At 38.3% G+C, this 21,847-nt stretch overlaps 1 protein-coding gene across 2 annotated transcripts; it reads left to right on the forward strand.

Moving 5' to 3' along the window:
• Positions 1–4,999: 4,999 nt before the first annotated feature.
• On the forward strand, positions 5,000–21,351 carry zyx (zyxin). 2 transcript variants are annotated; one of them, XM_060870195.1, is made up of 10 exons: positions 5,000–5,152; positions 11,560–11,794; positions 12,752–13,014; positions 15,185–15,280; positions 15,408–15,980; positions 17,242–17,380; positions 17,671–17,840; positions 18,290–18,468; positions 18,624–18,744; positions 19,084–21,351. In XM_060870195.1, exons 2-10 carry the CDS (start codon positions 11,566–11,568, stop codon positions 19,195–19,197), a joined length of 1,884 nt encoding a protein of 627 aa, XP_060726178.1. In that variant the 5' UTR covers positions 5,000–5,152; positions 11,560–11,565; the 3' UTR covers positions 19,198–21,351. The 2 variants fall into 2 exon arrangements, with proteins under 2 accessions (XP_060726178.1, XP_060726177.1); XM_060870194.1 differs by lacking the exon at positions 5,000–5,152 and adding an exon at positions 5,374–5,678.
• The last annotated feature ends 496 nt before the right edge of the window (positions 21,352–21,847 follow it).

A 21,847-nucleotide genomic window follows, 5' to 3' on the forward strand; every position in this document is an offset into this window, starting at 1 on the left:
CCTGATCTCTTTCTCCACCACACTCTTTACTTCTTGTATTGTCCTACAGTATGTATTTGTGCAGTGATGCAGACAAAATGAGACGAAGGGATGAAAGAATGGAATAAGGTGTAATTATTCCTCCTTCACACACACAGAGATGGACAGATGGACAGAGATGAGGAGGGAGGGAGGAAGGGAAGGAGGGAGAGAGAAAAGGAGGAGGACAGGCAGGCCTTGAGTCATTTTAAACAGAGGTGAGGCATAGAAATTAGTATTCAGTGAAAGCCAAGGCAAGAGGTGTAGTGGGAACAAGAGAAGAGTACAACTAAGGGCTAGAGAAGGAAAGGTAGAATGTCAAATGACAGCAAAAGAGGGTAGGAGGAATGAAAGGGTTAATACCAAATGTACACAAAGAGATAGCTTGACATGCTGGAGGAGCTGTAATCTCCCCAATCATGAAAAGGCACCCTGCGTGTTCTCTATATATAGCAGTTTCACTCCCTCACAGTTTGTGTGTTCATTTATTACACACCGCAGGATGTGGTAATAGGTGCAAAAGGTGCATAATGCTGAATGTGCAGAATTTTCACATATAGATATAGAGCAGTATATAGTCTAATGAGGAGCCATCCTTTACTATACATATACTCTGCTGCACTATAGTCGACACCTGAGGGCCTGAAACCAACAAAAGACAGAAACCTTGCTACACAGATCAACATGCTGTTTGCCACACCATTTAATTGTGTGTGGGTAGGAAATGATTGCTTGATGATATACTAGAAGGTGACAGAGGAGGGGATGCAGGCAGAGAATCAGCAGTTTAATGCGTCTCTGGGATGAGAGCTGCGTAGCCACATCTCCCTGACTTTAAATCCAGTAATTAGTAGGTGTTAGAGTGTTGTTCAGGGTCTGTCATTTGTGCCAGCTCACACTTTTCTCACCACTTGCCTTTTCTTGTACTTTCACTCTATCAACATGTTTATAACACTTTTCCCCCATTTTTATTACTATTACTACATTTCTTCAGTACCTCCTACACACAGCTGTGGCTGTATTAAATATAAATCTGCTTTGACATGGCTAGAAAGCTCATTTACAGACAGGGAATTCTTTGTAAAATATAATGTAAAAATTCTAATATAAACTATATGAATGTGTTTTTGTAACTTTGTTATATTTGCTTGGTGTACAAACTGAGTATGGATTTATTGCATGCACATATCATAATCACACAATCACATAATCAATAATATAAGGATAATATATACACTATTGGAAAATAAATTAATTAATCTGTACTGTCATGTGGTGATTACAGACAGTCAAGCTGAGGAACTGGAACAATTCATACTGCTGATTCATTGCATGAATCTGTACACAATTGCGTCCAAGAATGGCTTTGATAACGAGCACCACTTCTTACACACAGCAGTAAGCACACAGCTATGCGATTGCCACACACACACACACACACACACACATACACTGCACAGTGAGGAGGTGGAGAAAGAAAAAGAAACTGCACCTACAGTGACAGCACTGTTTACTGCACATAAAGTGCTTTCTTACTAATATTTCTTTGGTAAATAAAAATAATAAAAAAAGGAATAAGTCACAGCAAGATGCACAGTTATATGAAAGCAATCAAAGATGTGTTGTGACATGGCATTTATACCGCCCCAGAAAGGAAGCAGAATGAAATTATTCCAGTTGGTCAAAAGGTGTTGATTTTCTAGAACAGCATGGCTCTGACAGATAAATCAGTAGTTTCCTATATAATGTATTTAAGAAAACATTTTTTATTTTAATACATATATTTAATGTCATACAAAGTAAAATCATCCACTATGACTACAACTTGAAATGTAATCATGAAAACACACTAATAATTATTAACAGTACTTACAGGGCCTTTTTTTTTATGAGTCATCCATTTTAGGTCATCCATTTTATGATAAATCTTTATTTTCCCTGTGTCTCACTTCATTCACTTAACCCGGTTAACTGAACACATTTAACACTATCAAATATTTTGAATACTCCAAATGTCACATGTTGATTTAACAGGAAATTTTATAACCCAAAGATCATGGTAAGAAGAAACCAAGTTCTCCCAACTTTTTCCTTTATTTTTAGTGGAAAAAACTGAACAGTAAAATTGTGGAATTGATTGAGATGGTCACTTTGAACATGTTACCCAAATTATAAACTGAAAGTAAACTTATATGCAGCTATTGCCAGCAAAAAAAACAACCTTGTAAATAATGAACTTGCCTGAGATTAAGGTGAACACATAAATGGTTAAAAAATAATAAACAAAAATAAAGTCTCATTCTTAAGGTAATTTTCCTTAATGGCATTTAAGGAAATGCATCATATAAAATAGTCTAACAATCTAAAAATTGAGTTCTTTAACAACTTTAAAGGAAGATTATAGAGATCTACCTGGTACACGGACCCTGATATTTCACACATTCACTTTAATGGGAAAAAATTAAGTTAGCAAGCAAGTTTTAAAAAATTTTTGGTGGATTGATTCTGGGAATGTTTGAGAAGCTTCTTGAGTTGAAATGAAGGTGTTATTGGCTATTCACTTTTTGGTACAGTCTGGGGCATGTCTTGCATTAGCAAATCTGCAATTTTGTATACACCACCACATATGTATATGCTCTATTGAGCCACCTCATCTTTCCACATTGGCCACTCTGTTAATACTTTTGTTAGCCACTTTGCCAAACCATGCAAGAAAAAATCTGATATACCAGTATTGATAGCTGCATTATGGAAGAGACAGACTAAATTAGGACTTACTCTTTCCTTTATATTAATAATACTCTACTCTATATACATCATCAGACTTCTTCTTTTGTGTATGTGTGTGTGTGTGTGTGTGTGTGAGAGAGAGAGAGAGAAAGAGAGAGACTAAAACAGTATGCATTGGGAGATCCCATCCTTCCGCCATAATTCATATGCTCTCTCTCTTTCTCCCTGTTTCCCTCCATTGGCTGTCAGCTCATCTAGGATTCCACATGTTGGTTATACCAGACTGCATCTCAGTATCAAGCCGTGCCATCTGTCCATTACTTCCTTAAACTTCTCTGAACATCAATAAATTGTAGAACACTAAAACAGTCCTGAATGGTTTCTACATACATACACTATATGCTATATGTTATATACAATATATCTTTTATTCATCCTCATTAAATGCTTTGTCCTGGTCAGGGATGGATTGAATACTTAGCCATTGGGCGAGAAGCTGAAATGCAGTCTGGATGGGATAGTGGGTAAATTTCAGGGGCCTCTTTCCATTCTTAATCCTGAAGTCATGTCCTGGAACGTGTCAGTTGCACCAGAGGAGGGGAAGCAATAACCCATGTGGTGCTGTAGAATTCTAGGACTGGCTTTAATTATATGTGTTTAGGACAAAAGCAGAATTCTGGCCTGACATCTGGTGGATAAGCCTAGAACTACAAGGATGTAATGCCTTCCAATAAATCATAACTAGATATAGACATGTCAGAGAGGAGCTAGGTAGACGTCAGACAGACAACATAAGGTATGTGGCTATGGGTGTTCATATATTTAACTATGTGCCGGACTTAGCAAATCAAACTTACTGAAAGTGAGCATGAGTCTACGCATTGCTGTCTCTATAAGAGAGCAGTACATGCATAAGGTTCGTGAGCATTGTGAATGCTCCCAGCAGGGAAAGACAGAGACAGATGAAAACTGAAAAGAACCACTGTGACACACTCCCCTCCCTCTGAGCTAGAATGAACTGAATGAGGAAATAGAAATCAAGCTGAGAGATACAGTATGAGCGCACACAATGAGTCATAGTTGGAGAGGGGGTGGCTGGTTTTCCAGAGCTGGGTTTTGGCAACACTCCAGAAGGCCTCCTGTTGGTGAGCTTCACTTTACCCTCCACCTCTCTGTCTCAGGGGGAACTTGACCACTGACCTTTTTTTCCCCAAAAACCTTTTTTGCTGAAAAGATACTCTAAATATTCTTTTGTTAAAAAAGAAAAAGAACGTCACACTAGAAGATATTAAAATATCTTATCAGAGAAGTTCACCAGTGGTTAATCCCTGCTGTTACTTTTTCATGTATACAAAACAAGCCAAACTTTAGTTCTAATAATGGGTTGTTGGGCAGCAGTCCATTCCATCAAGTCTGACTGTCTGTGGATCGGATTTGATCAGGATCAAGTATTAGATATTTTCCATGCAAAATTGGAGAAATGTGCCTGAAACAGTCTGCTGGGGAAGGGAGAGGCAGAGGTAGCAGATTTGCAGGATGGGTGGAATTAGGCTGGACAGTAGTAGCAATTGTAATCACATCCTTATCTGTGTTATAATTGGCCTGGGTCCATGGTAATATACCCAGAGTTGGAAAAATACTGATCTTTTATTCAAATTAATTTTAAAACCTAATATGAATCAAAGCAAATGCAACACAGTGTTCCAGCTTACTTCGACTTGATGCCCATGTTTGGTTAATAAGAAAAATATTATGTTTTGGATGACCTCATGTGTTTCTTATTAGAGCTGGATTTTGCAATACACGCAGAGGAATAGACTGGGCTTGGCAAGACCTGAACAAAAGTTCCCTATTGTTGCAGTGTGATTAAGTGTGATTTTTTTCTAAGAAATAATCATTGTTTTGGAGTTTATTTAAGTCAAGCATTCTTCCTAACTTCTCTTCTCTTCCAACCTTGTGCTGTCTGTGTTCAATCAACCCCCAGCCTTCTTTATCTTTCACTCTCTCTGGCTCTCTCACTCACTCTGTCCTTACAAGGAAAGGCAGGCAGGGCTGATGTCATCGAATGAAGAATGTTTAAAGAATCCTGAGAGAAAAAAGAGAGGGAGAAAAGCGAGGCTGAGAGAGAGAGAGAGAGAGAGAGAGAGAGAGAGAGAGAGAGAGAGAGAATGCCTGGTGTGTAATAAACCTGGCCAAAGTGAAGGGGAACGAGAAAGAACTTGTTTGTAGGGATGGTGTCATTCCTTTGCACAAATAGGGGGAGGGTATTGAAGTAATACGGGAACTGTGTGTGTGTGTGTGTGTGAGAGAGAGAGAGAGAGAGAGAGGGAGAGAGCATTAAAAAGGAAAACTTTTTATCTCTGAGCCAGGAAAGATTCAAACAGCCTGCTGCTCTGAGAAAGAGGTAAGCTTAGAGCTTTATTTGGGAACCATGTCAAGAATCTCTGCCTTCCCCCATTATTTAATTATTACTGGAACTTTAAACTTAACTGGTAGTAGGCTATTATGCTTCATGGCTTTCTGTTCAATTATGTAGTTGAGATATTTATGACAGGACTTTTATAGTGCCTATAATTTCCCAACCCATCGAATACTAAGCATAGATCTAGCCCCAGTGTTACTATCAAACTTCAACTGTTATCATTGTGCACCAGAGCACTGTGGATTTGTGGAAAATGCGGAAGCTAAACCGGAAGTGAGTTTACATTGCTGGGAAAAGTTCTTACAGAACCGTATCCAGGTGCAGGAACCTTCCCGCAATGACAAGCTAGTGTGATGCTAGCTGACCTAAAGGGTGGAGTTAGCTTCGGGGAACGGCTTGATTAAGGGAACCAGGGGGACCGAATTTCGGCATTTGTGTAGTTTGACGTGCAATACATGGTGATACCATTGCTTAGCTAAACTGCAGTGCTCCAGACAACAACATTAAAGTAAGTGTCTTGTGTTATTTTAAATAGCTTTTGTGTATTCGGTCCGCGTTGTCATGTATTAGCAACCTGGATGGGAAAATATATCGAGCTGTCTGTAGCATCGTCTGCTATCTCTGTACCTGTAAAGATACTCCAGTGGTCTGCCTTTTTGTCTGAGCTGTTGGGTCTCAGACAGAAAAAAAGTCATCTCAATTGTAAAGCTATCGATATTTTAGCACTGATACCGTGTATAACGGTGGAAAGGTAAAAGGATGGGTGGGGCAGAGACGGTTGAATTGAGATTACAACGAGTTCACAGGTACAATAACAAACAAATAAATAAATAATATTGAAAGCGTCTTAGTACATATGAAGCACAAGGAATGGGTTTTTATTAGAAATAACATCTGGCTAGTTCTGTTTTCTCTTCAGTCTTGCTGTTGTGCTGGCAGAGAACTTAGCTTCTAGCTGAGTAACAGGGAGATCTCCATATAAGGCCAGTTTCTGCTCTCCTGAACTTCTGTCTCGGCTTCAGTGCACAATTTACTTAGTTTTTTTATCTGTGAAAAAGTCTAGTGATGCAATAAAAATGTAATGAGTGATTGTTTTTGAATGCGAACAGTTGAACAGTTCTCTGCTTTTAGTCTTCATTTAGCTCAGAATTTTGACCTTACTCTTTCCCTGTGTGTGTGTGTGTGTGTGGCATGGCATAGTAGGTGGGACTGCAGACAATCTCCTCAGGCCTTTTTATTAAATGAATGCAGTGTGTAAGAATGCAATCAACACACACTAGACGACTAGAGAAAGAGCCTGACTAGACAGTGTTATCTCTCAGGCATTTTGTTAGCATTTGTTTTGTCAGTTGTAATGTCAGTAATTTTCAGTCACATTCCACACCGAGGACTTGCCTGCATGAACTCACTGAAAAGTTTGCAGATAGAATCTCACTGACTCCGGGACCTGTTGTATGGGTCCGTTTACCAACAACTAACATTTAGAGTTTTTTGGTTTTTTTGTTTTTTTTTTAAACCCTGGAGTAGGAAACTGTCTGGTACACCGATTAGTCATTTAAAACCGGTGATGTGATTAACACCAGGCTACCAGGTTGTCTTCTGCTTGCTCACAGTGATGTCATGGTAAAGAACGCGAGTCTCATGTTGTCATTGTTGCTCATGAAGTAGGGGAAGAAGTGTGTAATCTCAAAATACAATGCAAATATTCAGCCAGAATTAATCGACTTTTTCCTTGTCTTGATTTGCTTTATTCAGGGAGTTCCCTTTTTCAATTTGTAATAGAGCTGCGGCCTCCAAGATTTCTTTTAGAAAGGTCTGGAACTATGCCATTAAAAATCCTATAAACCGAGCAGCTGTGATGCCACAAGTTCCCAAATGCGGGCAAGTCTACTCTATAAAGTTTACATCAAAGTTGACATCGCTACACTGGTGTGGATTCTCACCTGTTAAACAAAGTGAGATGAGAACCTCCAGATGGCTTGTTGTCTTGTGGCACATCAATATAAGTAAGCAAATATACAGTATATGATGTCCTTGTCTGAGACATGTTTTCAAATCTAACTTAGAGAAATGCCATATTGCTTAACAAAATCTCAACAGGTTCAGGCATACAAACATGGATGTAAATGTCACAATATCTGCTGTTTCAAAATTTGTAGCGGATATTAGTAATCTTACAAAGAGAGAAGTGTTGTAGACTATTAACCGTACAAATCCGAGAACAAAATGAAGAACAGTGGAGTATTTTCAGGGTAACTGACTTGATTAGCCACAAGTATGGAGTATTATTTAAAGAAAGGAAAGGCTCATACGAGAGAGCATAAGGCTTTTGGAACATGTACATTACAGCTGTTTCTGCTTCCACACCCTAATCTTTCATCCACACTCTCTCTCTCTCACTCACACACACACACACACACACACACACACAACCTAACATTCCGTTAGGTCAGCGAGACACTTTTTCCATATTTGTAACATTCATTGTATGAATGTTCTTGTATTGAAGTGTGTACATCTATTTACACATCCATCCAGTGTATTGGCACTGACTAGAAAATTATGCCTGTGTCATTTAATCAAATTATTATAGTATGTTAGATTAGCAGGCCAGGTGAGGTGATTTATCAAACTGCAGTGAGCTGATCAGGCCCAGCATGTGGAGAAGTGTAACACAATCACTAAGGGAGCGACAGGGTATTAGTGCATTGTGGTTAGTTAAAGGGAACTTCTCACTTCCATTTTAACAATCAGGATTACAGTTAATTCGGTATTTCTCTGAAACTGATTCGGCCTGGCTGCATCATGCATACAAAATAGTTTTTTTTTTAATATGTTTTTTTTTAATGTGGTCTGATCATGCGGAAGTTGTTTTGATAGGACAGAGAACACTTTTTCTCTTCTACTTTTCAGAATTTCTCTCAAAATAGCGTCAATGCTCCATGTTCAAAATAAATGTTAAGAAGTATTTATGAAAGATGCCCATGACACAGTGTTGTATCCTTGAGGTTAATTTTAGGAAGGTTAATTTATTACAATTACCAAATTTCATGCACAAGAATCAGCCAGTGTTTGGCATAATGTAGGATAATTGAAGAAATGTTTGGGAATAAAAAAGAACTGCAGCTGGTTAGGCCTCTTGTATTGCATGCAAGGTTCCCATTGAACAAATTAGTAGCCTGTTGTTAATGCAATTTTTAACCAAACAGAATAATTCAGTTTTCAGCAAGATAAAGGGGGAAAAAAGGAAGAATCCTATAGTTACATCTTAACTATATAAGGTCTTACTTTCCATGACATTTGAGGTTTAATTTTATGTATCTATGCCCTAAAGAACCATAGAGCGATCCCCAGATTTCTCATTAGTAACATGAGCTTGATTTTGCCTTTGCAACACTTTTGGTAATGATGGATATATCATCAGCATTGCTTCTCTAGTGGAGACGTACAAACTGGCTGACACCTCATATTAGCTGACCTAAGTGAATAGAGCTCAAAACATTCGTCTTTGAATTATGTAGGTTTTCTTCCAAACTGAAGAACAAAAACCTGAAGCTGATCTGTGCGTGAAGTTCTGTTGCAGTGATGATTCAAAAGCTGTTAGGAGAGAAAAAAGAGAAAAAACCAAGGAATGTTTCTCTCTGACCTACACTATAATTCTTTTCGTCCACATGGCTTGCTTTGGAGGCTTGTTGTAAGGCAGTACAGAGAAGTGTAGACATGATTGTTCCGAACATCAAAGCAATGGATGGATTAAAGGGAATAGGGTCACATCATGAGTCCAATCACAGAGCTTTCATAATAACCCTCTGTGGCTCAAACCAGCAGGTCTTTCAGCCATGTAAACAGCAATGAGTGCTCTCATAATTTACACTGAAAAAAAAAACCCAGCAGTTTGAGACACATTAACTTTCATTCATGGCACATAATTTTAGATGTCTTTGTTTAAAGTAATGAGTTTAAAGTTTGCCAACTAGTTTCTGTGTGGCCATCAGGAGAGCAGTAGTATTGTATGGTAGTTTTTGTATTGAAAACAGAATGTAGTTGAAGGTGCCTTTTGTTTAAACTTTACATCAACAGTATTAAAGCCAAGGGAGATGCACGCCAGCGTGGAAGCCTATGTTGGTCCGCATTTGAGTTTAGCAACCTAATAGCAACCCAGATATTGCCTTTATCTCTTAACTATTATTATAAACAGAGATTTAATATTATAAATAATTTGTAGGCTACTATAAATTCATAATATTGTAAAGTTTGTTAATTTTTTTTAATAATCTACCAAAAAGATTTCCCTGACCTCTTCCTTAAGCACTGTAGATTGGGGTTAATGTCATTCAAAAACTAAGATATAATGTGTGTTGGTCCTTTTAGGCTCAGTGTTTTGGGATTTTATCTGTAAACTGTGGTGCATTAAAAGTAAGAAATATGACTTGAGTCTGCCTAGAATCTTTAGAGGTGAATAGGAAAAACCACTACACTCATCAGCTACACCTTGGTTTCATTGTGTAGTGCATTAGGTTGTGGCATGTGGAAGCGCACACTATAATTCCAGCATTGAGGCATGTCTCAGTATGAAGTGCATTACATTTAAACATGCATATCAAATGAAAGCTTTTAGTTTGCAGAAGTCAGTGGGAAGTAAGCTTTATAAGCCTACTTGTCCTTCAGGCAACTAGAAATGAAAAACTAATGAAAATGAAATTTGCACTTCTGTATACGTCACCTGAGCTGTACTGGTACATGCAGGTTGTACCTGCATGCTGATAAATGTCCTTTCAAAAATGGTGCAGGTTAATTATATATAATACACTATATTGATAACATTTCCTGAACGAAAAGAAAGTATTGTGTTAAACATTGATTAGTTCATAAAATAAACCTTACCAAAGAAAATTCCAAATGGCTTTTTCATACACAGAGGACGCTTCAGCAATAAAACCCTTTTATTGCACACTGCGTTTAGAAAGGCTTTACTCATCTCTGTCCTTAAATGTCTTTTTTTATATCAGAGTTTGCTATATTAAGCTCAAACAGAGCAGAACTCTGCACATTGTTTTCATGATCTCAGCATTTCAGAAATGCCTTTGGAAAATGTTGCTGTTTTTCTCATGTCAGAACATGAAGTGCTTGACACGGAGCCATGCTGATGCCGGGAATCAACAACCACTGCAGCAGTATCCCATTTCTTTTTTTCTTTTTATTTGCTTAAAATTGGATCTTCACCGTAGTTCATCAGATACCTGCTTCCATGAACTGTAAATGGTTGGAAATGTGGTGTAACAAAAGAAAAAGAAATTAAGATGAATTTATTTGGGTAACCTTGGTTAGATAGTTAGAGGATCATTTTGTACATTTTTTCTCTCTGTACAAAAATGTGGTGTTTTTATAATGTTGTAAATATGCTCTTGTGGCATGTGTGCACCAAATATTTAGAAATCTCTAAAGGCTTGGGGCTCCCATGAGGCCTTATCTTGTTTAATAGAATTTTTTCACAGCAGCATTTGAAAATTAAGAGCCATGTATGTTGAAGTATGAAGTAATTGGTGTAGGATGGTAGCTCTCCACAAATAGAGATGATGTAAGGTAGTGGATCCTTTGACTTCATAGGGTAATGCAGCTTGGTTTGTGCACAGCAAAACACACCAAAGCTGGTCTGGGTAAAACTGTTATGATTGAAAACACATTCTGATGAATAACAATTTCTGCTCTGACATGCAGATGGGTCACAGTTCAACAGATCAACAGCATAAGTCCATGAACCCAACCTGCATGTGACAACAGTTCAGGCTGGTTTCGAGCATTTAACATTTAGCGTTTAACTGCTACAGCTTATCTCAGTGCTCTCTTCCTTATTGCTTTAAAATTTGTAATAAAGTGCATGAGAAATGACTTCACGGATGAGTTCCAATTCCAAAACAAGCTGGAAATGAAACTGCAGACTTGAACAACTCAAACAACCAAGAAACCATCTCGACATCTAAAGATAAACAAGGGAAAAGCCAAGAGTAAATGAAATACAGCAGTCACGCTATATTCAGATTAGTTATCCACTATACTGATGCAATTACTAACAGACTTGAGGTCAAAATGAGTTTGGTCTGTTCAATAGAAATGCTGTCTAAAGGATCTTTGGCCTTTCTGACAACTTTACCTTTTAAATATTATATATGAAAAGTGCTGGATGACTCAGCACTTTCATTTCATCAAACCCGGTACACTTAAGTCACAACACAACTTTGAGTAATGGTCTTGCAAATGTTATTCTTTTGGTGATGGTGCTATAGACTGTCCCACAGATAATATCTTCTGAAGTTTGAGTGTTAATGCCATGAACCTATGTGCAAATAGCTAGAATTATGATCTTTTTTTTTTTTTTGCCTTTTTCACAGAATAAGATGGAGGACTCTAATGGCAGTAAGCCGCTTATGGTAACATCTTCCCTGTCTTTCCAAGTCACTACACCGTCTTTCTACAACCAGCCGAAAAGGTTTGCCTCTGTGGCCCCTCCTCGACCCAAAGGGCAGTCTAACCAATCGCAGTCACTAACCTTCTCGCCAAAAGCATGCACAGCTACAGTTGGCCGGGTTGGAGAGATCCCACCACCTCCTTCATCTATTAGTGAAGGTAAGACAGACTTTTCAAATATGAGGACTCTCTTTTGTGTAGAAATGGCGTATGACAGCATATGGCAGATCTCATACTGAATTTGCATCAGAGATGAATAGAAATTCCCTTTTGGTGTGGATAAGGCTTGTGGTTATAAGGCACATGTGTAAGAGATATGATCAGTGCTGCCTGAGGTTTCAGGTAAAGATGAAGACAGGCTTTTGTTAGTAAGCTTTATAAAATAAATATAGTTTTCTGAGACCAGGCTTATCTACTCATGCTAAACCTGTTGCAATAAGCAATTCTTCTTGATCATTGTTTACCAGATCAGTCTGGTCAGAGGAACCTATGGTTTCTGAATTTGAACAAGTTGAGTTTATGACTAATTTCAGTACAATTCACAGAGTTCGTTAGTGACCACAATATTGGACACACACTTTCACAGTGTTGGAATGGGACATAAACATGTGCCAAAATTCAACCAGTTCTGCACAATAGCTATCTAAAATCACAAGTTAATTTCTCAATTCAGTTCAAGAACACGGTTGATTCTGATGCATTTACTCACACAGTCATCGTATAAAACCTCTGTTTCATTACTCCCCCTTTAACACTGCAACCAGTGACCGGTTGTTTTATGAATTAACACGTGCATGAAAAGCAGTGAAAATTAAAAGGTTAGAAAAAATGTTGTGTGTGTGAATTTGACAAAAGGCTACGTGTCTGATTGTAGTGAGACAGATTTCTTAAAATTTGTCCTAAACATGTTTAATATGATGTAATGAATGCACTCTTGGCTCTTAACATTTTATGGAAAACAGCAGCTTTAGCTTCTTGCATTATGAATATGGCAGTAAGATTTTATTTTATCACCTATTTTATTATATTTATTAATTAATTTGTTTGTCTGTTTAATGACTGGCTATTGTTATGACTGGCATGTTTCTAAACCATTCCACTGCCTCTCCTGGCCAGATTTTCCACCCCCTCCTCCTCCAGTGGACGCAGAGCTACCAGCTCCTCCCCCAGAATGCCAGCTCACACCCCCTGCATTTGAGGCCCCTCCCCCTGCATTCCCTCCCCCTCCCCCAGTTGCAGAAGACTTGCCTCTCCCAGCACCTCCTGAAGATGTGAGCTTCGTGCCCTCAGATTCTTCTCCTGCTCCTGCTCCTCCTCCTCCTCCTCCTCCCCCTCCTGCACCTCCACTCCCTGAGCCTGGCACCGGTGTCGGTCTTCAGGTAAGAACTAAGACACAGACTTTGATGTGACTTCAGACTTAAAGCCACTGGCAACAAGTTAAAAATGACTAGTGATATTTGATGTCATTAAGTACTACCAATTATAGATTTGAATAATCACAGACAGATTGTAGCAGCGTAACACAATGCCACAATCTCTATCTTTCCTTGTTTAGTCAATAGCTAAATGTGTTTATCTGTAAAATATCTAAACCAAACTTTTTTTTTTTTATAAATATGATCCCTGCGATGCCAGCATTGTCCGCACAGTCTGTGACTTCCGGCTCTTGACAGTTCATCACCATTGCAACACTTGATAGATATGCACAGAACTGTTACTAATCACACAACTGCTAGTGCTAGAAAAGCTGGTAGGAATGATGCAGTGGATCTTCCACAGCACTTTTGTTTGATGTGTTTTTTTTTTTTTTTAGCATTCTATATTTTTCTACAGCAGTGTATATTTTTAAAAGGCTAAAACGTTGCTAAGTAAAGTTAGCTAAATGTCACCCTCAGCAGTTTGTCACCCACAAAGAAAGTGAGTGAGCAGGAATGAATTTCCTTTAGTTTCAGCAGTCAGGCGAGAAGAACAGCTGTTGTAATGGCTCATTTTGGTTGATGCATAACTGAACCCTGGTCCCATCCCACTCACATTAACAGTTCAGTTCAGTTCAAATATATTTGTATTGCGCTTTTTACAATTGACATTGTCTCAAAGCAGCTTTACAGAACATAAACAAAGAACAAAAGGTTATTATAAAGAATAATATAAAGATTAATAGAATACAAAAGTCAAGATTAATATTAGATATATTTAAATATTTGTATTCATCCCTAATGAGCAAGTCTCAAGGGACTGAGGCAGCAGTGATGAGGAAAAACTCCCTTGGAAGGTAAAGGAAGAAACCTTGAGAGGAACTAGACTTAAAGGGGAACCTCATCCTCATGTGGGTGATACTGGAGGGTGTGATTTTATAAATATACAGTCTGATGAATGTTGTATTGATGCAAAAGACCACATGGAGTTGGCATCTCCTCTTTAGTAGGGCAGAGTCTAACTGGAGCTGGTAGATCTCTAAGTTCATAATAGAAACAAAGTGAGCCGATAGAAAGTGAATGAAGAGAAGTGAAAAATGTTCTGTCGTGTACAGAAAATAATAAAATTTATTTAGGAAAATAGGTTGCTAGAGTATTTACTACGTTAAAAAAACTGATTTATCACTGCAACTTGGGTTTAACAAAATTTTGACAGTTGTTCCATCATTTGTTCCTGCTTGAACTTAAGCCTGTGTTAAGCATAGATGTGGCATTTGCATCTTGTGTTTGAAAGTATGCAAGAAATGCAGACAGTCATTTAGATTAAAAAGTCACACTATTATTGCTTTCTTTCGTATACACACACACACACAGTGAGTGTATATACACATACATATATTGCCTGTAACAGCAACAGGCTTATTTGGATATACAGTTAACTCTGTGTGTGATTTATTTATTATCTCCATGTTATAAAATGTATAAGAAACACCTGCTTATTTAGGCAGTTTTCTAATTAGCCAATCTTGTGGAGGCAGCACAATGCAAAAAATATGTAGATACAGGTCAACAGTTTCACTTATTGTTCACATCAGCAGTAAAGCCTTGTACAAAACCTTGTAGTGGATGTGCTTCAGCAGATGGATTCGTTCCTGCCATCAAAAACAAGAGTCTGATCACAGGCCCATCTGTGACTATAGTCCATCACTGACATTGAAAAATGCTAAAAGATTATAAATTTATTACATGAGCCACAAAATTAACTTACTTGTATGCCATTTTTTGCATTACAGCAGTGATGATTTTATATCATTTAATACAGACAGGCCTAAATATCTGAGAACATTAGTTCCAAACTGCAGTAGTTTAAATACTTTTGCATGGCAGCCTGTTTTCAACATTGGGATCTACTTTTGTTTTTGTTGTTAGCATTTCTTTTCATTTTATCCTTTATTCTTTAGTAGATTGATTAGTGTTAAGTAGAGGGATGTTTCACAGCAGGCCTGTTATATCTCTTCCTCCTTCTGCTGTGTTTATTCTCACAATCTTTCCTGTGCAGCTTCTTCTGCAGTTATCAAGTACTCTTTATTTTTCCCACCCACGTGTTAATTTAATTCAATCTCCTTTTCAATAGAAATCATTGGAGAAGCAGACTAGTTTTGACCGACAGCTGGACTCTCTAACTGATATGTTGTCAGAAATGGAAACACGAAGACCTTTCAACCCTAAGGTACAAAGTTGTACAGTGTACATATGCAGTAATGTGTTACAATTTGGGGGGGGAGACTACAGCATAATAAATCAAATCATTGTTGTAACTGATGTCTTGTCCTTGAATTTGCATGTTTGTGGTCCAGGTGTCCAGTCAGCTGTCATCAGTGCCTACCCCAAAGTCACCTGCTCCTCCTCCCACAGCCCCCAAACCCTCCTTGTCTTTTCTGCCCCCACCAGAGCTGCAGGATCGCCCTCCACCTGCCCCCTGGGCAGAAGAGCTACGTGCTCGTACCACATTGAGACACGGTGGCACGAGCGCACCCTCTGCCCCAGCATCTGGAGCACCAGTGGGCAAAGGACCTGCAGCTACCCTAAAGACAACATTCACTCCCAGCCAGCCTGCTTCTAATTTTAGCCCCAAATCTGGAAACAACCTGAGCTCTGCAGCTCCACGAGGAGTTAACCTTGCCCCCAAAGTCACTTCTCACATCTCGTTCCCTCCACCACCTGCTGTACCACCAGGTCCCCCTCCACCTCCAGCAAATGCCCCAGCCCCTGCCCCTGCCCCAGCTGTCAGTAATGCCAAAGGTTCCCTTCCATTCAATCAGGAGAAAACATGTCCACCTCCAGCTTCTCCACAGGCTAAACCAGCACCATCTTCCACTTCCACTGCATCACCAAACAGCAACCTATTGCTCAGTCCAACCCCATCCATGGTGAGTCTGTAAAAACAGTGGAATTTTGATCTACCATTTGAAGAAGGTGTTTTATACGTTTATTACTTAATCAGAGATGAAATCACTCAGAAGGGTGTTAAGACAGTCCATGTATGGTTATTATGTTGGCTTTGTAGAAGCCAACATTCTGTTTTCCTATTTAAGCTTAGACAAAAATTTATCAAGAGTAACTCCTCCTAGGGCTTTCAAGCCACATGCACCAAATTCGGATATGTCGTAGTCCCTGGTCTGAAGTTTGTTGCTTTTACTTTTCTAAGCGATCCGATTTCCAGTACTTCCGGTACCGGGTCTCAAAGTGGCCTTTTTTCCCATAGACTCCCATTATAAATTTTGGAGGTTTATAACTCGGCAAGCTTTCGAACTATCTACACCAAACTTGGCCAGCTCCTTTAGGGTGATACTCTGAACAAAGTTTTAAATTCGTGTACTGACTGGCCTTCCGGTTGTCCTGCAGCCCCGCTCCAAAATATGCAAAATCAAAAATTAGCACAACATGGACATGTGACATATCAAAACACTCAGCCCAATGAGGGAAACTTCAAGAGTTTTCAGATTATGTCACATGTTTGTCTCCACTTGCCTCCAAATGTTTTGGCACCCTAGCTTTCTGTCCACTTGCTTCTAAAAGTAAAACTGTCCCTTATGTCCACTCACCACATTTGCGAATACTTGCTTCATCAAAGCCAACATCAAAGTTTGTCGCGACGAACTTTACAGATCTAGTTGTATTTATTCCCTGATTTAAATGATATAGATGGCTGTTATATTAGGAAAAACGCCACATTTTTTTCTTTTAAAATGTACATTTATATAAAAAGCCATCACATATTATCCTTATAGCCCCAAAATGGGGGATTAACTAAACTAGAACTCGGCTAATGATCTTGCTGAACAAAACCTTAAATAATTATTGCTGTTCTTAAAGAGTTTGGTACTACATTTATGAGAATATAACAATGCAGTTGACTTTATCTGATAACGGTGTGTGCTAGCAGTTAACTAGCTGACTAGCTAGTTACTGTATTCTGCCAAAAAGAAGTAAAAAGGCACAGACATTTTTAGTGCTTCCACATGAAGCATATTGCTTCCACATTGAAATTTACTAACAAGTGTTAAGAAAGATTTCAATTATTTGAAACCTGAATTGAATGAATTTCTTTTCTGAAGTACACATAATCATCAAACATATTCATAATTCTACAGTATGATAAAAGTTAGGTCTTCTAACTGCTCTCTGCAGCCAAAAGGCCCTGGAGCAGGTGCACCCCCTGGTGGTGTTCCTCTCTCAATGCGAGAAGTTGAAGAGCTGGAAAGGATGACCAAAGATTTCATTAAGCACATGGACAACCATGCCCCAGTTATCACCTCTGCACCTACAGGTAGTCTCACATCTGTAATTATTACATCTCCATTTTATTTCCATTTATTAATATAGAACACAGGTGACCGTGATAGCTCACCTGTCCACTTTCACGTATGGTATTAAACATAGTTTAAGTATATTAATAGAATAAAATGTTATGCATGCTATTAAATACAGAGGCACTTCTTCACGTAAAAAACCACAAACAAGTACAAGAAGTTAGTTTCCACACATATACACGTGCATGTATCAAATAATTGTACCTTTATCAGCGTTTGTGCATTAACATTTTTCCTGCTTGCATAGAGATGTGTGGAAAATGTGGAGAGGCTCTGTCCAGGTCTCAGCCTGCAGTCAGGGCGATGGACAAACTTTTCCACTCACACTGTTTCTGCTGCATGACGTGCCAGCGCCCCCTGCAGGGAATGCAGTTCTATGACCGTGATGGAACACCAGAGTGTGAGGAGTGTTATGTGGTGAGTCACTCCCACGCACACACATTCATGCTGTAGTTCAGCAAGACACTTTCAAGTATTGGATTTTGACACCGTATGTGATTTGGTGTTTGGTCAGTTTGGCATAATTGCATTATTTTAGTTCCCTCATTATACACATAAAAGGTTTTATGTACCCGTTCTGTCGTTGTTCAAACAACACTGAATGTGGAATGCACAAACTTTAGACGGTTACCATACCTGTGATGTTTGTTTTTGTGCTAGTTAACCGATCCTCATTGTGAAATAAACTGAATACCTCAAAAGCTCTTAATCATTTTCCACAGCTCTCATAAGCTTAGTTAGGTACCGAGAGAATATGCATGCATCCTAGCTACGGTCTGCTTGAAATAGTGCATTTTAATTTTGTGCCAAATCAGTGGGGACAGATGAAATATTTTTGCCTTCCTGATTCCTGTATGTGTGTTTAGAACTCTCTGGCAATTTGTTCTCGCTGTGGGGAGCGGATCACAGATCGTGTGCTGAAAGCAGTGGGTCAGTGTTTCCATGCTCACTGTTTCCGCTGCACTGTGTGTAGCTGCACACTGGAGGGCTCTCCATTCATCACTGATGACAACAACAACCCCTACTGTGTCAATGATTACCACCGGTGAGCCTCTACACACATCCTGACCGAGAAAGCCACCTTTGGCTCCTCAGCTCATTTGCTGAGTATCTCAGTAATCCAAGAAAATATTAAATATAATAAAAGACACAATGATGTATCTTTATTTTTGTGGCTCCTGCTTTGCTTCTGGATCACAGACGTTTTTCTCCTCTGTGTGTGAGCTGCAATGAGCCAATTGTTCCTGATCCTGGCAGTGAGGAAACACTCAGAGTAGTAGCCTTGGAGAAGAACTTTCATCTTAAGTGCTACCGATGTGAGGTATGAGAACATAAAATATAAAAATGCACCACACTACCCAGTTAGCAGCTCCCCCATTTTAAACAGACTCCTAGAATTCATACTACTAATTGCTGGACACTTTTATCCCAACATACAATGCTGGAAAGTAATGATGTACTTGTATCCACAGTGATATTTCAGTGCAGTTTATTTAAAAAGCAGGTCTTGTCCAATACTTTTATGCACAATGTGGAACTGAGATGGTTGTCTTGTTTAAAATAGTATATTTCAGTACAAATACCTTTTAAACAAGGTTTTATAAAGATGTAAAGGATTACAGAGAGTGACATATTCGTATGTTTCTCTTCTGGCTCCCAGGACTGCTCCCGTCCTCTCTCTATAGAAGCAGATGCTGATGGTTGTTATCCATTGGACGGGAGGATTCTATGCATGAAGTGCCACACAAAGCGTGCCAAGCAGGCCATGAAGTGATTGGTGGAAACTCCTGTCACTCATATTAAAAACCAAACATAAAATTCAAAGATTGACTCTGCTTTGATTCCAGACATTTGATGCATTGTTTTTGTGAGTTTTGTAATTCCGTCTCTTTTGTCATTTGTCATACAGCCTTGTTTTTGTCTGAACCTTTCTGTAGCTTTATCAGCGAGACCACTTAGCAAGAAACTCAATAGCTCCAGCAGCTCGTTTGCATTTTTAAGAAAACTTAAGAAAGATCCTCTTCCCCTTTCTAAAGATGCTTTCATAAGCAACTTCATCCATGTTTACCATCTCAGCATGTGGTTGCTTGAATACAGTGTTCTGACATGTCGTGTAATTTAACAAATGAGAGCTAGGATTTTAGGGTATGAAAAAAGACTGTGTAACTATGTGGCTATTTCTAGTTCACTGCAACCTCTTATGTGCTTCGCACATGAACAACTTGCATAAAGCTTAGCACAGCCTCCAGATCAAAAGCATTAAAGATTAAAGGACAGTAAGCACTGTTTATGATACTTTTATTAAATAAATATGACATGAACTAGTGAACAGCAGAAAAATGCTTTTAGAAAAACAGCTTTCCAAATAGACATGTAGCTACATAGATGCATATGAAGGCTGGTAGGGAATTATGTGTTATGTAATGAACAAAGCTTTGTTTTGTCTGTCTTGCATGCAACAGTTATTCAACAAGACTGCATGATCAATTTTTATTAGTTTTTTTGTTCATTTGTTTTTTAAGCACAAAAATTGACCACTGATTATTAATGTACTACCAAGAATGATTGATTGGATGGAAATATTACATAGTATTAATTCAGTGACAGCCAGTGACAGCTTTCTGTTCCATGATACAATCATATTTAAAAAGAAGCAAATATGTCTGCCATAAATATAAATATTCATAAATACTTAAATATTCAGTACTATGTTAGTTGGTTGGCTGGTCAGTCATCTATGGGAGCAAGATGATCAGTGGTTGGTTACTCACTAACTCACATTACTGTACAGGTTACTAAATAGGGCGCAGTAGAAAAGGACACACCACTAGATTCACACAACACTTATTTCTGAGTGTGACAAACACATCATGACTATTACACAATTTAAAATATTCCTGTAACCATGCTGAAAAAAGCCAAAAACAGAAGTATGCACAATCTCTGTATTAAACACACCTCTTACAAGTGCCTATTGGCTTTAGAGGTTGTTAGTATTCTTATAGATGTTTGTATGTGTATTTTCTGATGCGCTAATATTCTTCCTGACACGTACATTTTGATGTGAAATAAAAATCTATGTATTATGGCCTTATAGAGGGTAGTATTATATTGATCTATACAGAGTACATCAGTCCACTAAGAACTCAGACAAAATATCCAAGCTCAAATACCCTACGGTGTCAATGAATAGGAACAAATTCGAACACTGCCTTAGTCGTGGGTTGAGAGAGACTCTCAGAGAAATGTCTAGAAACGTTTGCACAAATGCTTTAAATGATTTACTAGTGTTAAACTATAAAGAACAAATCGATGGGCCTTTTTCATGAGACAGTTATGCTAATGCTAACCTGGAAATTTCAGATGACTCGGGAAATGGACTAAATTCTAAATGTTTAGTTGAAATCCTTTAACACGAAGAAGGCGTCATTCCTTAAATTTACATTTTACACTCTTCTACCTTCTTCACATGTATAATTGTGTATGTATCTCCACTTAAAATTGAACAAAAATGTTCTACACGGTGTTGCACAGGTGCCCCAAAGTCTGTAATCATTTAAATGATTCCCCCTTTTTGATTTCTTATGCATTTAATGAATACTTTTTTCTCTAATATTTGCATCATGTTTTGTTGTCATGTCAGTATAACCATGATACTGCTGTTTACAGTATGTGATGGACATCCATTATAATGCTTTTTTTTGTCATTTTCCACACACTCATATACAAGTGCTTTATTTTGCAGTTAAATTTCTTTGTGATATGTGAATGTGTGTATGTTTACGGTCTAATAATGTATTTTGCAATCAAGCTCTCATTTGTACTGTATTTTAAAATGAAAACAGTAAAAAAGACTTTTCATTCTGCTTGATTTCTAAAGCATGTTCCTTGGAGGATGGAAGTAATAAAAAAAAAGATTACATTTAAATCCTTTGAATTTGCCTGTTTTCTTTTGAGCCACAAGTCTGCTCAGTGATCAGTATCTACTTTGTGTTACATTACTTTTAATCAAGAGAAATTCACTCAATTTCTATAATTCACACTTCTTAACATTTTCTCTTCTCTAAATGTTGAATAATTGTGTCTTGAATTTTGTTTGTTAAACGTGCATGTTGGCAACTGAGAGTCAATCATGCTCCTTCCCGCACAGTTTGTGACATCGTAGGCACGTCACAGATGCGTCTTCTCACCCTATCATCCCAAACCAGTCTCACACTCCACTGATAGCAGAGTGCTGACATACGTGTGTTGAGTGTCTGTGACTGTTTAAATACAGCCTGATTGACTACAACTAGACATATAAAATAAAATGTATGTGATTTTTTGTAATAATACCTGAATTGTTTTTTTAAATAAAAAGTGAGTACTTATTCGAGTGAATTTCAGGCACTCAGATTTAAGTGAAATAAACGTGCCTTACACAC

Source organism: Tachysurus vachellii, chromosome 5, assembly GCF_030014155.1.
Source record: "Tachysurus vachellii isolate PV-2020 chromosome 5, HZAU_Pvac_v1, whole genome shotgun sequence".
NCBI classification, from domain to species: Eukaryota; Metazoa; Chordata; class Actinopteri; order Siluriformes; family Bagridae; genus Tachysurus; species Tachysurus vachellii.